General features: G+C 39.0%; 1 protein-coding gene across 10 annotated transcripts in view; it reads left to right on the top strand.

The window, feature by feature from the left end:
* The window catches only part of LOC113026206 (suppressor of tumorigenicity 7 protein homolog), a 59,423-nt gene that overhangs the window by 2,359 nt on the left and 36,970 nt on the right, over positions 1-20,094 (top strand). For 4 of the 10 annotated variants that reach the window (XM_080304554.1, XM_080304551.1, XM_080304550.1 and 1 more), the window contains exon 2: positions 19,285-19,320. The exons of 3 other annotated variants lie outside the window; for them this stretch is intronic. In XM_080304554.1, the coding sequence (XP_080160680.1) occupies positions 19,299-19,320 (22 nt within the window). In that variant the 5' untranslated portion in view covers positions 19,285-19,298. Of the gene's footprint in view, positions 1-18,759; positions 19,321-20,094 lie in introns of those variants that run through there. 3 more of the 10 variants (XM_026174713.2, XM_026174712.2, XM_080304549.1) reach the window with 2 other exon arrangements.

Genomic DNA, 20,094 nt, shown 5'->3' with positions numbered 1-20,094 from the left:
TTAAATGAGGCCTGCAGTTCTTTAGATGTTTTTTTTTGGGGGGGGGGAAATCTTTTGTGACCTCCTGTATGAGTCACTGATGTGGTGTCTATAGACGGGAAATTGAATCAACTTTTCTGGAAGATCATTCGTATCTCAATGTCTGGATAGTATTGGTGTCGAACGTTTGTTAACCCTAGAACACTAACCTATGGTTTTGTAACAGTATCGCTAATGATGGGTGTATTTTACCTTATGATAAAACATACTTCCCATCAAGAAAGTGCAACAACACATGACAGATTGTATAGCAGGAAATAAAAGAAAAATACTTCAATGTCTCATAAAATTAAAAAAAGGTTTAAAATGAGTGAAAAATTAGGGAATCCTTAACAACAACAAAAATCCTAAAATATTATTAATAATAATTATGATTAAAAAGCAACTGTATTTCGGTTATTTTTTAAATTATCATTATTATTTTCTCAATTGGCTGCAAGTAATTTTAAAATTGTTTTAGTGTTCTAAAACCTTTTAATATATAATTCTCAAGCAGGACACCTAGTACTTGTACCTGTTGATCTTATACCGTAGTATTCGGACCATAAGGTGCACTGGATTATAAGGCGCACTGTCGATGAACAGGTCTGTTTTCATACATAAGGTGCACGGGATTACAAGGCGCATTAAGCAAAACAGTCAGATAAGTCAAACTTTACTCAACTCATTCTTCTTGCTTCCTCCACTTCTGTACCATTGATTCATTAATGTTGAATTCTCTGGCAGCTGCTCTATTCCCATGTTGTTGCAGCACATTAATGACTAACCTCTATTGTGGATGGATTATCTCAGTTGTTCTCCTGACTGAAGTTTGGTCCGTTTACAGCATCCTGCCATGTGATTGCATTTGTCCCTAACCGTTGGGAACCCTCACTTTAATTTTTATCAATTGGAAAAAAGTTAGCATTCATCCTTCAGCTTCACAGTGTTTATGTTATGCTAACATAGCTGTGTTGCTAGCGATCACGTAGCACATCATTATGCACCAGCTAGTAGAGCAGGGCGATATGGCCAAAAATATTTATCACGATATATATGAAAATTTACGATAACGATATAACTGACGATATAATTGATGCGAGACAAAATACAACTCCACAACATTACTAGCGCAAAAAGACAACCTTCCATTTATTTTCACTTAAACAAGAAGCTGGTTTTTATGTACATTAAAGCTTTATAAAAATGTAACAGTGCAAATGCAAATTCCTTGCTGAAAGTTTAACCAAAAGGCATTTCCAGTAGAAATGGGCTGACATATCCTGAGCATAACCATGTATAATATCCACTGAAGTTAAAAAGAGGTGCTTTGCAACATTAAACTGCAGTGTGCAGTATGTATTTTTCGGACCATAAGGTGCACAGGATTATAAGGCACATTAAGCGAAACAAAGCAGTCAGATAAATCAAACTTTATTAAACTCATTCTTCTTGCTTCCTCCACTTCTGTACCATTGATGAATCAATGTTGAATTCTCTGGCAGCTGCTCTATTCCCATGTTGTTGCAGTATATTAATGACTAACCTCGTATTGTGGATGGATTATCTCAGTTGTTCTCCTGACTGAAGTTTGGTCCGTTTACAGCATCCTGCCATGCGATTGCATTTGTCTCTAACTATCAGGAACCTTAACGTTAACTTTTATAAGTGGAAAAGTGTTAGTGTTCGTCCTCCAGCTTCACTGTTTATGTTATGCTAACATAGCTGTGTCGCTAGCGATCAGGTAGCACATAATTATATACCAGCTAGCCCAACTTCAGTAACCCTACAAACGTCACTGCTGTTTAGTTTCCTCTCTTCATTTATGTTGGACGTGATAGCAGAGCTGTACGTTTGAATTTTTTCAGAAATCTCTCAGTCAGAACATGCAATATCATGCTTAGGTAACTAGCGAGCTAACTTCCGCTAGCTTCCTGCTAACTTCTAACTCCGTTAAATGTAATACATTTTGTTTTCATGCATGCCTGGAAGTTAAACTTCATAGTTACACCTGGTTAAGCAGCAATGCTGATCGTTTTATTAAAGATGAAAGAATTTAGACAGTTTTTAACTCTCAGTGACGCTGCAGTGTTCGTTTGACCTGAAATATACGGAGTTTAGGACCCAGATTACTCGCAGATTTAAGAGCATCTTAGTCCGACAAATACGACAATAACGACGGCCGCTTGCATGTTCTGCAAAAAAATGTGCTTTGTCGTGTATCTGACGGACAAACACCAAACCAGTTCCACATCACTGAAGTTGCACCATTTTTACAAACCAATTCTAGTTCATCTGTTTCACTCAACAGTCGGCCATGTGCGTATGAAAACAAAGGCTCTGCGCATGCGCATTTTACTCATATTCTATCGCGATATTTCATTTTCCTATCGTTGCCTAAAATTATACCGGTATTACCGTGAACGGTATAATATGGCCCAGCCCTACCAGCTAGTCCAACTTCAGTAACCCTACAAACGTCCCTGCTGTTTAGTTTTCTCTCTCCATTTATCTTGGAAGTGACAGCAGAGCTGTACGGTTTAATTTTTTCAGAAATCTCTCAGTTAGAACATGCTATATCATGTTTAGCTGGAAACTAGTGCGCTAACTTCCTGCTAACTTCTAACTCTGTTAAATTTAATAAATTCTGTTTTCATGGATGCCTGGATGTTAAACTTAATTGTTACACCTAATAAAGCAGCAACACTGATCATTTTATTACAGATGAAAGAATTTAGACAGTTTTTAACTCTCAGTGATGCCGCAGTGTTTGTTTGACTTTAGGACCTGACGCGGACAGAGCTTCAGACCCAGATTACTCAGGCTCCTGACTATGGTAGCCATAATGCTCCGACAATCCATCAAGTGGTCGGCTTCGTAGCTTACCAAAGTCGTACTAAAACATTTTTTGACAGATTTTTGAGCGCCATGTACCACATATAAAATCCGTTCGAGGTCAGTAAGCACAACCAAAACTCATACATAAGGTGCACCAGATTATAAGGCACACTGTTGATTTTTGAGGAAAATTAAAGGATTTTAAGTGCGCCTTATAGTGCGGAAAATACGGTATAATATTTGTAATTAGGCTAAGCAGACATTTGAATACCGTTTTGGTATTTTATTCTTTACTTGCTGTCAGGACAGTTAAACATTACCGGGGCTCCAAATGAAATAATAAGGCTAAAATGTCTTACACCAGCGGCCCCCAACCTTTCTTGCGCCACGGACCGGTTTATGCCCGACATTATTTTCACGGACCGGCCTTTAAGGTGTCGCGGATAAATACAACAAAATAAAACTAGTACCGGTACCGAAAAAAAGAATATTTATTCATAACACACGTGAAAAGACCCAGGAAAACCGAGTTAACGATAACGACCGCTGTCTTACACAATTCATAATACAACTGTAACACTAGCAAGTCTGTTAAATTGCACAATCAGCACTTTTATCAGCATCTGAAGATGGGTTGAGCTAGAGTAACTTTTTTCTAGTCTTACTAACCAAAGCATTCAAGGATACACATATTCATGAAATGCTTTTCATACTACGCTTTTACTTTCACTACTTTTGCTACTTTGTCTGCAGCATCAAAGTGGCATCAAAAAAGAAATAAGTAAAGGGCTGTTTTTCCCCAAAGACTTCTATACAGCTGGGCATTAGGGGTGTGCAATGTAGCCCCAAAAATTATGCCATGATACTTCAAGAAACTTTGCAATTATGTATGTGTTAGAAAAAACCCCATAACAGTAAGTCAAATATAAGCACAAAATTACAGTGTTTTAGTAAAATTGTAAAATTACTACTTAGCATTTCAGTTTAACAGTAGATAAAATGACTTAGCCAGGTCACTTTTCACTAGCTTCACAATATTGTGTATAATGAAATTGAAATTGGAAAATAATTTTAGCCCTGGGATGTTAAATCTTGGTTCGAGCTTTTTAAGCAGCTGCTTATATCCTAGTCTACTTATCTACATCAGTAATTTTCATCCACCATTTATTGAAGTTCTGACCATTACTTCCTTCCAGAGTTGCTGGTTTCTTCTATCTGTAAGGGAAGAAATGCAGGTTTAAAGCACATCTGTGTTGGCTTCCTTTGCAAACCCTGAAACTATATCCCTTCTTTATATACAGTCTGTGGTTTAAACCTCCTCTTTGCCAGAGTCAGCCAGTCAGAAGAAAGTTGGCTTAAAGGTAGAGTAGCTAAAATGGTTCGTTTCAGACAGGAAATTAACGAATTGTCTGCTACAAAGGATTAGTTTGAAATGTAAATCATGCAAAGCTAGGAAGAAAACAGTTGGATATAATAATAATTATGTCACCTTTATTGTCTTAATCAAAGTGATTTGAGTTTTTGGTAGCTGAAAAATGTCTTCGTTTGCAGAACATGTAAGCAAGTTTTGAAGTGAACAATCAATAGATTATGAAAAGCATGTATAAAATTCTCAGTGAGTCAGACATTGGTGTCTTCTAAATGTGGTCAAAGAAAAAAAAAATCATGTCAAGCCAAACTGGATATCTGAACATGGGTTTTGTATCTTTTCGGCATATCCTCATTGTATTAGATTTAACTAATGGCATACATACAGTCTCAGCTGGCTGTAAATATTATTTCATTAAATTTCACAGTGGGGACGTTGAATGGAACTGAAACCCCACAGCTACGATGTGCCCTCGCCATCGTGCTGTTACATATCTGAGTTTGAAATAAAAAAAATTCTGCAGTCAGTTAGAGATGATAACACACAACAGCTTGTCATGCTTGACCTTTTCTTACAGTTGATCTTATGGGACACATCATGCAAGGTGTTGAATTGATAACACAGTTTCACTTCCTCTTCCTGGCTGACACCAGTATATGCTTATAATATTTCTTCTTATTTCCTCCTTTACAATGAGAAATAAGAGCTTGTGGGATTCCCTCCCTTAAAACTGGCCAAGGTACTTCATCTAATCTCCATTTAGTTAGCCGTCACTCCTCATTAAACCTGTCCTTTTGCATCTTCCTTAGGTGATAAAAGTGATTAGCAATAACTTTACAACAAATCCCTTTTGTGGGTAGGAAAGCGAGACAACATGTTATGTAGTTGCTCTATGTTTTGATAAAGGGCATCTTATTTCATTATAGTGTTCGCTTGAATATAAAAAAAAACAAAACTGCATGACTGCTACAAAACATGTTGTATACAGTGGAATAAACCCTAATTATAAACTTATTAGAGAAATATTTTATTACAGTGCTGCTGATTTTGCTGTGACTAAATCCTCTGTTTGGATGAAGCCAGGAAATCTTCTGTGAACAAAAACAAAACCTCCTGACAAAGTTTCTACCAATTTTATTTTTAATGCATATTCAACTCTTTCAAACTTGGTAGCTTGGTAAATATGCAGGGCACACTAATCAGCTCTGCTGCTTGACTTTCCTGAGAAGGTCAACAAATGTTACTATGACTTTATAGCAACATTATGCAGAATTGTCTCACAGTATAAGATGCATGTTCTCATTTTTTTTTCGTGATGACGAAATATGGTGGTAATAAATTGCTCTGTTAAGCAAAAGTAAAACCTGCGTCTCATATAGTATACCAAACTGTCTATTGAGGCATATTTTAATGCAGATTACACTGAATTGAAGCTCATGTTGGCCTTCTCCTCACTGTGTGTATTAGATGGCAAAACTACACTATTGTCTGCTTTCAACAAGCTCGTGATTTGCTTATGCAGACGGCTTTGTGCTGAGTATCTGGTTCATTAATGATAATTTATCCAACCACTTGAGTCTTTTCACGCACACGCAGCAGCTCTCACTCTATCTGGACCCAATGGAGGCTCTGCCAGCTTCTTTTTACAGAGTATGTGTGATCTCAGACTGTGACAGCGGAAAATAATAGTCAGGTCTTTTACAGCTAATGAGTGGGGGTCGTGTCAGTTCCCTCACCTAAACCAATGATTGGTGTTTCCAGAGGTGTCTGAAGTGGGCAATTTTCTGTTGTTTTCCATGTGTGAGAAAGGGAATATCCAACCTGATTCTTCCAGAAATCTCCAGAGTTGATGGTTTCATAGATTGCTTGGCGCATTCACTGGGTACATCCGCGGTAGGGAAGAAAAAACTTAGACTAGTGGTCAAATAAAGTCACCTAAAATATAGACTGATGGACACATGCCTTTTTTGTTGTTGATTACTAACCAATCCACAGTGTACAAACAATGGTAATGAGGACCGCCCTCAACAGTAAGCTGTTGAAACTGCCTTGACCTCCAGAATGGGCACCGTCATTTTGATGCACAGCTATAATACTCAAAATGTCAGAGTATAAGAAATTGAAGTTTAAAGGGAAGATTTACATACCATTTTTTTGATTGTGTAACATTGCTTACTAACCAATGCAGCAGAGCTATAATTGAACAATTTGTGTGGGGAATACTTGCAGGCTGATAATGTGATAAATTGTGTTTGGATTCAGACACATTCTTCAGGGCATTTTTCCCAAGCTTCATATTCCCCAGAGAAATAATAAATGCATCAGAAATAAAATCTCTTTGAAGACTGAATTTTTTTTCCTACTGTGAAAATGTTTCAAAAATGTCAGCCTGGGATAGAGAAATGATGATTCTGTACTGAGAGGAAGGTCCACAACTCTGATACCAACAAAAATACATCAAATATGCTCTTACATATGTTTATTTATTTGGACATGTGTAGTGAGAAATTAAACACACACACCTCCATTCTACTAAACACACTAAACACTACAGCATAAAATCAAGTTGTCTCAGATTGAATGAAGAATATAAGAAATGCTCTGAGTCAGCTGTGCGACGTGACACTGGCAACCACAGCACACATTCACCACAAAGCCAGATCAGACTGGTCAGAAACCTTTATTTAGAACCTGTGCAGCACACTGGTAACATGATCTCAGCCAGAAAAGTTAGCTCTACCTTTGACAGAGCATACAGCTCCGCCCTGCCTGAAAAGGTCCACAGGCTGAGTGGTTTTCTGCACAGAGCTATACACAGGGAGAACTTTCACATCAGAAACCCTTGATCACCCTTTAGACTGAAGGGTTATTTGAGAAGAACACTTCAAAGCCTAACAGCTGGTTGGTTAATATCTGACCTTCCATGTCTATAACTGCCCCGGCCAAATGAGAAAAGTCTTTTGGACTGTTGTGTAGGTACACTGCCTTTACACTGATGAGGGAAATGCAGGTAAAATCCATTGTCCTGTATGAATCCACTCAAAGAATTTATAGCAGTCATGAAGGAAAGGGTGTGATGAAAGATGTAGGGAGGGTAAAGAGAGTCATAGAAGCTAAAAAGTGTTTGTTTTTTGTTTTTCTTCCCAAAGTTGGAATATGGACTCCATCTCCTGAACTTGCTGTAGCTCAGTAGACGGAAGTCTTTTCATATTTTTTGATATCAGTATGTAAAATGGAAGTTGGACTGTTTAGATTTTAAGATACCAGCCTTATAAAATACACCACTTAATCAACTGTGGCCACAATCATGTTATACTGGCATGTTTGTGCAGCAGATGGTGTTTGCAGCAGTTCAAGAAACTAGCTTCTCTGTATACAGGATGTAGTGGTGTGATAAAGATACTACATACAAACAGATAATACATACAGAAGATGCTGACATATTAACCACTTGTATTTGTGGTTGGTTTGGTTGATTTGTGCATTTTCTCAGCATAGCTGGCTGAATAATGAAACATAAGAACAAGAGCACTGAATTCATGATTTGGGTCCAGCATCTAAATGTTAAATAAACTATTTTATTTATTTATTTTTTATTATACTACTATTTGCTACATGCCAAAGGCAGACGTTCGTCAGAGAAGACTAACAGCCACAGTACGACAACATGAAGCAAGTGATTATTTCCCCACCCTCTGTTCCTCTTTCTGACTTCCTATTTTACATACAGAGACAGTTTGATGAATGACATGGCATGTGGTGTGTATTTAAATGCTGTTAAGGTTTGACTTCTTGCATGTATTTGAATCTATGCAAACTGATTAAAATTAGCAAGACTCTGTGTAAAACTAAACACAACCATCTGAGAGATGGGGGGGGGGGGGGGGGGAGCATCAGGCACTGTGTTTTGTCTCTTTCAGTATCAGTGCTGATGTGGCGATAGTATCTGGTGACAGCTATCAGTCATGAGAATACTGCTACTCCTTATTGGCGGGCATAAAAGTGAATGCATGATTTTGCAGCAGGGCGCGAATCAACCAATGCAATGCATCCAATGCATCTTGTAATAATTATTTTGTGTCTTCAGTATCATAAAAATGTCTGTTTCATTTTTCTGTTGTGAAGATAGCTAAGACTTCTTTGAGTCTCAATGTCCTGTTGACCTTCCAGTTTCATTTATCAGTGCTCGTTATAAGGCAAGGATGGTCCTGACTTTAGATCAGGTCACACAAAGTATTTCTGACCCAGTTAGCTAAACATATCACTGCATTTGAACAGTGACCATGTGTAGGTAATGAAAACTACACTGTCCGTCCTTCCTGTCCCGTGTGAGCATCTGGTAATAGTAGCTGGGGACATGGTTGTTTAAAAAAAAAAAAAGACTCTGTTGTTGTGTGTTTGAGCCAGTGGGCACAGTCCATATCTCATACTAGCTAACTTGAAGTGCTCTAAATTAATTCTCATTAGGCCAGAAAAACCCAACACTTTCTATTCAACTTGTCATTCAAATGGTAAATTTGATATGCTGGATTGATGGTGTGTCAACTAGGGCTGGGCCATATCATACCGTTCACGGTAATACCAGTATAATGTTGGGCAATGATAAGAAAATGAAATATCGCGATAGAATATGGGTAAAACGTGCATGCGCAGTGCCTTTGTTTTCATACGCACATGCCGGAAAAAGCATGGCGGTGACGGAGAATGAGAAGGGCGAAAGTGGATCGTGGAATGAAACAGACGAACCAGAACTGGTTTGCAAAAATGCTGCAACTTCAGTGGTGTGGAACTGGTTTAGCTTTCGTCTGTCAGATACACAACAAAGCACTATTTTTGGTAGCGCATGCTAGCGGGCCGTCATTATTACCGTGTTTTTTGGAAAATATGGCACACTTAAAATCAATCCTTTGATTTTTCTGAAAATCGACAGTGCCCCTTATAATCCCGTGCGCCTTATGTATGAATTCTGGTTGTGTTTACTGACCTCGAAACGATTTTATGTCGTACACGACGCTCGAAAATCTGTCAAATGTTTTAGTACGACTTTGGTAAGCTACGAAGCCGCACCGCTTGATGGATTGTCGTAGGATTGCGGCTATTGTAGGCAGGAGCCTCGCGGAGTGATACATACTGTGCTTCAACATAACTTTCTAAGTTTTGTGGATATTATACATGGTTATGCTGAGGATATGTCGGCCGTGGAACGTGGAAATGTCTTTTGGTTAAACTGTCAGCAAGGAATTTGCATTTGCACTGATAATTTTTTATATAACTTTAATGCACATAAAAAAACAGCTCCTTGTTTAAGTGAAAACACATTGATGGTTTTTTTTTTTTTTTTTTGCAATAATAAAGTTGTGGAGTTGTAAAGTATTTTGTCTAGTGTCAGTTATATCGTTATCGCGAATTTTCAAATGTATATCGTGATAAATATTTTTGGTCATATCGCCCTGCTCTAGTGTAGAAACATTGAAATGACACCAGCCATGGTTGGAAGGTCTTGGTCTCGTCCTAAAGTCTGCTAAGCTAAAAGAGGGGGTGAATTCTAATAGGTGTTAGATGCATTGACCTAACAAGGCTTATCTGCCCCAATTCTGTCTCAGACACTTTTGGGATATGTACCTAATTCTTTTTATAATTAGTTCTGCTTGTAATTTTTAAAAAATGGTATATTGGTGGGATGGCATATAGCATATGAGACTCAGGTGACATTGTTCTAATGTTTTGGTTCTTTCTAATATTTGTCTTGTGAAGCTCATACTTTTTTTCACCTCATTATCAACACATTCAACTCTACTGGAGCATCCTTCTCCTCCTTTTATGCTTCTCCTCATTTTTCTCTTGCCGAAGGATGGCCACACTCCTCTCACGCTTATTTCAGTTGCTTAGCAACCAGAAGGAGATGCTTTTTTGGGGTGATACTTTGTGGTGGAACCGGAGGCGAGGTGAGGTGTGTACTGTTCAGGAATTAATCGCTCATGAATGCAGTTCCACTGAAGAGAGGCCGTGTGGAGCACTATTTAAAGTAAAGCATTCATTGAAAGATGTCATTGTTCCTTTAGTCAATGCCTGACAAGTGTTCGAATTACCATTGGTTGGGTGAGCTAGGCCACTGTCAAATAAATCAACCAAATGAAAGAAAACAATTCATATGTTTTTGTCATTATTCATATGCACTTGTTTCATTTGTTCTTAGTACAAGAGTCCCCCTGCCTTTTACTGTCATTTACAGCTGTGCTAGTTTCACTTCTCTCTGTTCTGTTTCACTACCACCATTTATGTCTGTTTCACTTGCACAGAAAACAGAGGAAAGTGAAAGGAATATGAAGTTTTTTCATGTTGACAACACCACTCTACTTCACTGCAAGTGTAATAAAGTCTCCCCAATGAGTGCGACTCAATTAAAGCTGTTGGAGACATGGCAGTTTATTACAAAATGTGTAGTTTTCATTAGAACACTAAAACTAGAAAATGCATTTTCTCAACAAACTGCAGTGGGAATGCTGATGATAGCTGACTGTTTTGAGCTGAAATGAAATAATTGCTAAATGTTAAATTAAAAATATTGAATGAGCTGAAAAATAAAGAAATTTTCACCTGAAAACAAAAGTGTAGAAATGTTGAAAGCTGACATTCACACAGAAGAAGTTGAAAAGTAGCTGAACATGTTTAAAATGTAGATGAGAAAAAGCTGAATGATGACAAAACAACATTTGGAGTCAGACAAAGCTCCCAAAATACATCTGAAAATAAAACGCATCTCTATGGATTACTTAGAACATACTCCCATCACTTGGATCCACACAGTTCAAATAGTTTACATCTTTGGGCTTTGAAAGACAGCCTGTTGGAAAGAGAACAATGATGTCCACGTTTTGAGGGTGAAATGATGGCTGTAGAGCACAGGTGTCGAACTCCAGGCCTCGTTGATCCAACACAGCTGTTTAAATGGCTAAATTACCTCCTCAACATGTCTTGAAGTTCTTCAGAGGCCTGGTAACGAACTCATCATTTGATTCAGGTGTGATGACCCAGTGTGATATCTAAAACTTGCAGGACACCGGCCCTCGATGCCTGCTGTAGAGCAAGCACTGTGCACACAGTGGCAGTTGAAAAATAAGTTTTTAAGATGAATCTTGGCAGTGACAGACAGAGCTCATTAAGCAGGCAGGTGTGAGCCACCTGGGGTGGGGTGCCACTCCAGCCAATGGCACCCCACACAAACACGTGCCTGCCTGCTGCTGGTTTAAATAAACAGAAAAGTAACTCCGAAACAAATGCTTCCCAATAGGGCTGTTCAATATAACGATATATATCGGATGACGATATAAAAACGTCTATCGTTTCATTTTACACTATCGTTTGTTTCGTGGTGTCGCAAAATAAACTGTTTACGGCAATATTTTTTCATCGTTTTGATGGTCACTGTGGTGGCTATATTAATTTCTTAAAGTTCTCTCTTTCTCTTATATTTAATATAACCACACTACAGACGGATGAAAGAGCAGATTTTTTACGGATGAGAATTAAAAAAGAGCCGCCAGGTGCTAAAAAACAAACCTTAGACTCAAACGTTAGAACAGGCTTTTCCCCGCAGCACACCGTGTAATAAATACTCACAAAGAAAACGGCGGCCTTTACAACTTATGTCTAAAAATGTATAGTTTCATGCATCTGTTAAAACACTCGACTCCAGCTACAGGACGCGCAGCTGGAAACACTTCCCGCAAGACGAGCTGCCCGAGATTCACAGAATTTACAGAAAATGTTACATTTTTGTGATTTATATCGTTATCGGGACGATAGAATTCTTATATCGGGATATGAGATTTTGGTCATATCGCACAGGCCTACTTCCCAACAGAAAACTACAAGTAGTATTGACAAAATTCTTTCACTGCGAGCACCAGCAATGTCCAGTCTACAGAATTCTCAGTTCTCATGTCTGTCGAATTTATTATATGGACGTGGTGACAGTGTAAAGGCAGCCCGTACTTCTGATTTTCAGACGAATTTTGGGAGCCATTTTAACATTGGACTCTATGGAAAAGTTTCATGGAGGAGACTGTGCATTGGTGGCATTTATGAAAGAACCATAACATCCTTTACAATAACAATAACATTGGATGAAAGAGGGCAATGGTGCCGATATTTTGAGGGTAAAATGATGGTTGTAGACCAAACGCTGTGGACAACGCAGCAGTTTAAAGAGAAGATTTTAAGATAAATTTTTCCCTTGCTCCCACTCAAGCAGTTGACCTGTCTCACTCACATTAACATTCTGTCCCATACACACCCATTATAAACTCTGAAACGGGTGAAAAAAAGCACGAAACTTAAACTGGACCTGAAGAAAAAGTATAAAAGATATTAAAAAGACAAATACAAGCTGAATAGTTCAATGTTGTGGCTTCATTTTACAGTTTGAATGGTGTCTGTCGGTCAGTGTATGTGGAAGTAGTTAGAGTTAAAAGAGGAGTAAGTTGAATGAGAATTTGAAGATTCTCCCATTGAAATACATTGTAAATGTTTGTTGAAAATTTAAAAAATATAAAAGTTAAAAATGAGAAAAATACAAGCACACATGTCTAAAAGAAGAGGAATCTAACAGTGGTTGAACAGTGTTGAAGGAGATGGCGTACAAAAAACATAGGTAAGATGAAAAGTGGAAGAACAATACTGTGGATGCTTAATCAGCATCCACACTAAATGAAACAAAAATGGGAGCTGAGAGGAAACAGTAAGGCACACAAAATGTTAATGTAAAAGCCCAGCTGCAACACTTCCGTATGGAAAGAACCTCAAGTCACTTCAGTAAGTTTTTACTTTGTTCTCCATTTCTTGAAATCTAAATTCTTTAACCTCCTAACACCCAAACTCCTTCTCTTTGCTATTTGGGCTGATTGGGACATGATGAATGTAAAAACAAAGAATGTTTGTTTAGCATGCTAATACCAGACCTTGCTGATCTGACATAAGAGCAGAGCACGCTGCATGTTGTAAAGTCCCAGCTTGCTTCCCCTCACCTCTCCAATTACACAAGGGGCAGCTCTCTCAAGCTGCCCCTTGTGTAATTAACAGAATCTCAGGAGTCTTTATTAAGAGTGGAAGGATTGTCAGTGCACTGCAAAGCTTGTTCATCTTATCAAGTCTACTCTGTTTCTCAAAACTTTTAATATTTCAATATAACATAGAGCTTACTGTATATGATTATTCGATTTTCTTCGAGGGGAAAAAACGTACTGGGGTTGTTCACTATTCTCATTTTAGCTCAGTATGAGAGTCATTTACAGCTGTGTCAGATCAGTCAAACGTGGCATGCTGTTGCAATGCTGTTGCAGGGTCCATGCTCAAAGATGCTAATCAGACACCAATCAGGCACCTGATGATCATTGCCTAGGGTCGCGGAACTTTTTAAAGTTTAAAGTGTTTTACAGTTTGAATAGAAGCCACTCATTAAAGATAATTATAGATGTTCCACCAGACATAGTTAAACCTATGACCAACAAGTAATGGGAGAATGATTAAAGTAAAGCTAACCTATAAAATGATTTTTCAGCAGTCATTTAAAACAAACTAGAGATTCAGCTGGACTGGCTGGACTGAGGAAGGCTATTTCAGGATATTGGTGCTACAACCCCAAGAGTGTCTTCTGGTTTTAAAATAAGAGGATGGAACAGAGATAGGGCTGAACGATTATGGAAAATAATCTAATTGCGATTTTTTTGCCCCAATATTGCGATTGCGATGCGATATGCGATTATTTTTTAAGGTCTTTGTCTTCTGTATTATTAAACAAAGACAAGCAATACATCATATAGTATGGCCAGAGATATTACATTAATTTTAAACTGTTCTTTCCTGGAAGACAGACCTCTGTTATGATGACATGAGGTGATGCATGAATTGATGACTGACATTTTTATTTAACTTCTTCAATCACAACAGTATATTTGAACATACACAATAGTTTATTTTTAGCTTACAAACATCTGAGCATAAAGTGCTGACAAGGAACCCTGGTGTAAACATTAAAATGAAAGTCAGTACAATGTGCAGATTGCAGAAATATACATAAAAAAAATCAGTGGCTTTACCACACTCAGTTTTTCGACATCTGTGAACTACTAGACAGTCATTCAATTAAAAAATAATATTAAATAAATAAAACGAATAAATAAAAAATACACACATCTTACTGATCTCTGCAGTCAGTAACATTACACATAAAGTGCAAACATAATAGCAATTGTATAAACACACACACAAACACGCCTTTAAAATTTAAAGGCGTGAAATTGGACGGTCTAGCCTTCTGATTAGCGTCACCGCTGTCTCGGTGGAGTTTAATAAACTCGGCCGTCTGCTTCTTGCTATCTAAAATATAACCAGACACTGGAGTAAATTCTCGACTGTCTCATACTTCTGTTTAATAAGTTTTCTGTTTGACGTTTAGTCAGCTGTGTGAAAACCAAGGAGGAACCCACCCGGGGGATTAATAAAGTTTTATTTTATCTAATCTAATAACTTTAATCTCAGCCAAACCGATTTACTCACGAACAAACAAAACACTGAAAAAAACCCAACAATAACATTTTTAGGTTGTCTAAGTGACTTATATATTACGTTTAACCCGAGCAGCGAAACTCCGCGGTGATCTGAAAATGATGTGCCGGGAGTTGTGCCGTTCTCGGCCGCATCAGTAACCCTCGAGCTCCCGGCTAGCTATCGAGCTGGTGGGTAGCAGACGCCTCTGAAAACGTCAAAGCACTTTTGCAAATATGGGATATCTTGATAAACCGAGCAGATATTTGATGTTTACACAACTACTTTCTCGCCTGAAAATATGTTAAAAGTTTATTTTGTGACCCAGAAAGATTAGTATGAGTAATTTTAAAACTTAGTAGCGGCCGCCATTGCTGGAAACTTGAGTTTGGCTGGGCCGCGCTATGAATTCTGGGATATGGTAGGCCACGAAGGACACACCCGACCCATCCTTCAAATTCGGGGAAAAGGAGGACGCATTTGTCGGCTACATTCGGAGGAGTCTACGAATTTGGACAGCCTTCGGCGCGTCGCTGTGACGTAATCGGTCTACAAATGCGGCCTCAGGAGGATGCAGCCCATGAATTTGGACATGTCCAGAGTATAATCGCAGCCTTTGCGGTTAGAAAATTGCACTTGATCATGTCGCGATATTATCGCAAATGCGATATATCGTTCAGCCCTAAACAGAGATGTTGATCAGATAATCTGAGGGGCTGTCTGCTGTAATAATGTCTCAGTAGCTCTGCTATATAAACAGGAGTCTGACCATGTAGAGCTTTATATGTTAATAATAGAATTTTAAAGTGACTTCTGAATTTTGCTGGAAGCAAGGTGTGATATGTCCAAAATGATGCCAATGTTCTTGGCATATTCTGATTCTGATATGTTTTGATATCGCTAGTGAGTGAGCTGATGTAATGACTGACCTCTCTGAAGAAGTTGCTACCAAGTTGCTAAGAACCACAGTTTTAGGCCAGAATTGAGATGGAGGGAATTTGAGTGAGGCACTGAATGAGAAAATACTGTTGTTAATATAGTGGCATGGTCAGAGATGTCTAGTAGGACTAAAAGAATATTCACCTCTATCCGAGTGTATAAGACTGCCATTAGTAGTCAAGTCAAGTCAAGTCAAGTCAAGTCAAGTTGGCTTTATTGTCACTTCAACCATATACAGTTTAACAGTACACAGTGAGGCGAAACAACGTTCCTCCAGGAACCAAGGTGCTACATGCAACATAAATTTACAACATAAATTAACAGAAAACTCTAAACTAGCTAACTAAGAGGCCTAGTTAGCTGGCTAGCAGAGACAAGACAGACTGACCTAACATAAATTACAACATAAATTAACAAAAAACTATCTAACTATCTAAGGAAGACTTTTTTTTTTTTTGTTATCAGACAGCAGACAACAAAGTGCACATGCAAATGTGCAAACAAGAGCAGCAAGTGACAGTGTGACAAAAAAAAGCAAAACACAATGTAACATAATAATAAGGTTTTGTGATGATGAGTTGAGGTAGTGGAGGAACAGTAAACATTCCTTTTATATATTCAGTAATAGAGTTTTAGTGCTGTGGTTTCATCGGTAACCAGAATTTATCAAAGACATTGTTTCTCTTCACCAACTGAAAGAGGTGATGAATGACAACTTTCTCAAGGCTTTTTAAAAAGAATGGCAGTTTGGAAATGGGTCTGCAATTATCTAAAACAATGGGATTTAGGGAGGTTGGTTTTTTTTTAAATGTCAATTGGGCTGGAAGACATGCACATATATGAGACTATTGATAATAGAAAAAGTATGTGTTAATATGGGCACAACAGAAAACTGAAATTTCAATCTGGCATTCAACAGGAAGAAAGCATGGACAGTCTCTTGGGGGCGGGTGGGTTTAGTAGGTCAGCAGAGCATATGCTGTGCAACTTTGAGACAAGTGGTGATGGTGGAGCAGCAGTATTAGCATGTTAGTGTGGAAGAGTAAACTGTGGAGGCCAATTACATTAAGCATTTTCTGGTGTTTTATGCTTTCTATATACAGTACACCTGCCAAGGAGAACAGCCCTGATTTAAACATGTTTAGGATGTTAGATATTAACTAAGAGTAACACAATAAGCACCCTATCACTTATGACTATTGAATGGTAGTTGGAGTTTTAATGGTCAATGGCTTTTCTCCGTAGAACACCAGGAGGCAGTTGGTACTCGAGGTAGCACATTTTTCACAGGAGTTTCATTTTGATAAGTGTGTTTTTTATGTGGGACGTAGATTGTAGAGTGTAACAGGATAGCAGTGATTTTTAACATGTAAAAATAGCATAGTGATATGTGGCTAAACTCTGTGTGCTAAGAACGGGCACATGCGCTATGTTCTTCCATTAGTAGGTAGGTGGGCCCAGAGGTAAGCGTGTGGCTAGGGTTCATGGAAATGATAGATTAAGATGTAAATATGTAGCTATATTTCATATAAGATGTAAATCTTAAAATATTTTTTTATTATCCTAACCTAACACCAGATTTTCCTTATAAGAAAACTATGTTTTGACTCAGTACTGCTGATTTCACATATTTTAACTTAGTAGCAGGGTTAGAGAAGGGGTCTCTTGCCTGTGGTTGAAGAACAAAGACATGGTGGAGGAGGAGGAGGAGGAGGAGGAGGTGGGTGTATGAGACACAAAAGATGAGAGGCCTCCAACAGTACACGCTCGTCTCTTCAGCAGCTGAGCTAATCCACATGCTAGCTGTCTTCATCGTATTCACAGTGGGGGCCATTAAAGTGTCCGGCTGGATGACCATTTATATATTTAGGTTTGTAGGCTGGTTGGACAGAAGCTGTTGTGCAGACTGTATCTATTCATTTCCCTAAAGCAGGTTTAGGGCAGATTGCCGCTGCACAGTTGCTGGGTTTTGTGTTTATTTTATTACATTTAGTACCAGTCTTCATTAAGGTGTTACAGTGTGCAATAACTGGCACCTCAGGGTATATGTGTGTCCTAAAAGAGGCGGATCATGGTGTCCTGAATACACTGACTAAACGGTTTCTTGGTACATTGCAGGTTTTTGTTTATTTAAATTTTTTTTTATGAATTTTTATAGTGCTTTAGATACGTGCTTACCTATAACTGTCAAACAGAGCAAACACCAATATTTATGCCACTGTACAGCAGTCTCATGACAGCAGGTGAGTAACGCTACCATTAAGTTTCTTTCTGTCTTCTATATAATTTCCACTTGCAGTTGCTCTGTTTAATTGTAATCTTACATAACTATCTACTGTGTGTTGTTGCTATTATTATTGTTATTATTATTGCTAAAATAATTCACATTATTGATAATATTGCGATTTAATCTTAAAGTCTTCTGTGCAAGTTTGATTGATGATGTTGTGATCATGGCAGAACATTTTTGTTCTGGCTCGCTGATGGCCGTGTGTGTGTGTGCGTGTGTGTGTGTGTGTGTGTGTGTGTGTGTGTGTGTGTGTGTGTGTGTGTGTGTGTGTGTGTCAATAGCAAGTAAATACACAGTAGTCTCCAATGCTCTGCTTCATACTTGTTTCAATTTGTCGAACTAACAGATGAAAGCCCCCAGCCCCCTTCGCTGCTTCATTGTGTGTGTGTGTGTGTCCTGTTTGTATCTGTAGCCCTACCTCTGCCTTTTCTCTCTTTCTCTTTTTTATCATCTAAATATGCTTCCCCCTTGCTTTCCCGTTTCTCGTCCATTCTCATATTTTCCTCTGTTATCTTTTTCTCATCTGCTCTTTTATTGCATCCAGTCTGCTTGTGTTTCTCCTTCTTTCTCCCCCCCCCCTTTCTTTTCCTCCTTTCCTCTCTCTCTCCATCTAGCAGTAGTTGTCAGTCAGTCTTTGACAGCTTTCTCTCTCTCCCTCCTCTGTCCTGACGTCACTCTCTGTTTGCATAGCTATTGTCTTACAACGGCTGCAGTAACAGTGGCAGGAGCTTCCTTGCCAGATTTTCTTTTTTCACTCCCTCCTTTTAGCTCTCCTCTCCCCAGGAAAGACTCTCCCTCTCCCCCACAATCTCACGGTCTCTCTCTTCATTAGTAAATCGTACAGTGGAATGAGAAGTGAGAGAGTGATGGAGAGGATAAGGAGGAGGAGGATATAGACTGCAGAAAAGCAGAGATGCAGTAGCTAGCCACAACCACTTCTCTGTGTCTGGATTTGCTGCGGCTGTGAAGGATTTCTGCCAGTTTTTATTTTATGTTTATTTAGTACTTGATTTAATCCTCCAAAAGCCTCCTTTTTTTGGCAGCTGCACTAGCTGTGTGTGTTTGTGTGTGTTTGGAGGAGGGCTTTTAAAGCAGCAACGGATAGCGGAGCTGGGGCATCTGGCTGTCTGGGAGGCAGCGACGGCCGGCTGGCTGCATTGTGTTGCTTTGATGACCCCCGCTGTGTAGCTGCCTGCTCATCAACCTCCCTTCTCTCTCTTTCTCTCTCACCCTCCCCTTTCTCTCTCCTCTCTTTTCTCCTCCTCCTCCTCTCTCTCCATCACAGCTCCCGGCCCAGCCATGTTCGGCACTGAGTCCTCATGTAAGTACCATCACCATCCTTCCGTCTGCCCTGTGTTTGTCTTTGTTTATGGACCTTTTATATTCTTGTGTGTGTGTTTTCTCTGAGGATGAGGAGGAAAGGGAATATGCTAGCTTTCCTCTTCTGTTGCGTTCCATCTTTCCTCATCTCCCTCTCCTCTCTTGTCTTCTTCCTGTTTTGCCTCCATGGTTGCTGGTGGCAGATTGCATGGGGAGAAATCTGGGATCTACCATTTTAGCACAGAGGGTCGGCACTACAAGCTAGCTGGACATGCTGACTGAACCGCCTACCCTGTATTCTCTCTGAGCCTTACCGTGTGTGCATTTCAAATTACCACAAAAAAAGGACCTCCCGTCTCTATGCATTTTCTGTCCTCTTCATAGTAATAGCTTGCTCTTTGAATGAACATGTGTTCTTGTGCATGTTTATGTGAGTGAGCATGTCGGAAGATGGATGCTTTGACCAGAGTTGCATCGTCTCCAGAAGCATCAGTCTGCGCTCTGCTTCTTTCTTACGGCTCAGTCAGATCGCTGCGAGGTGTGAGCTTAGCATTTCCTGTCTTAAATGCTACTGAATCAAGCATAGCACACTGCTCTTCTATATGTATGCACGTGTGTCTTTGGACACCAATCAGCCCCTCACCTCCCTCTGAAGTGTTACTAGTGTTGACGTTAAGGTGAGCCAGTGTACTTGTTTCTCCCATTACAGGAATCCTTTTTGCTTAGATCAATACTGTGATGGCTCACTCTACTACCTGCTCATTGTTTTCAGAAG

The sequence above is a fragment of the Astatotilapia calliptera genome, chromosome 7 (assembly GCF_964374335.1).
Source record: "Astatotilapia calliptera chromosome 7, fAstCal68.1, whole genome shotgun sequence".
NCBI classification, from domain to species: Eukaryota; Metazoa; Chordata; class Actinopteri; order Cichliformes; family Cichlidae; genus Astatotilapia; species Astatotilapia calliptera.
This window is presented reverse-complemented; position numbering and strand designations above follow the sequence as displayed.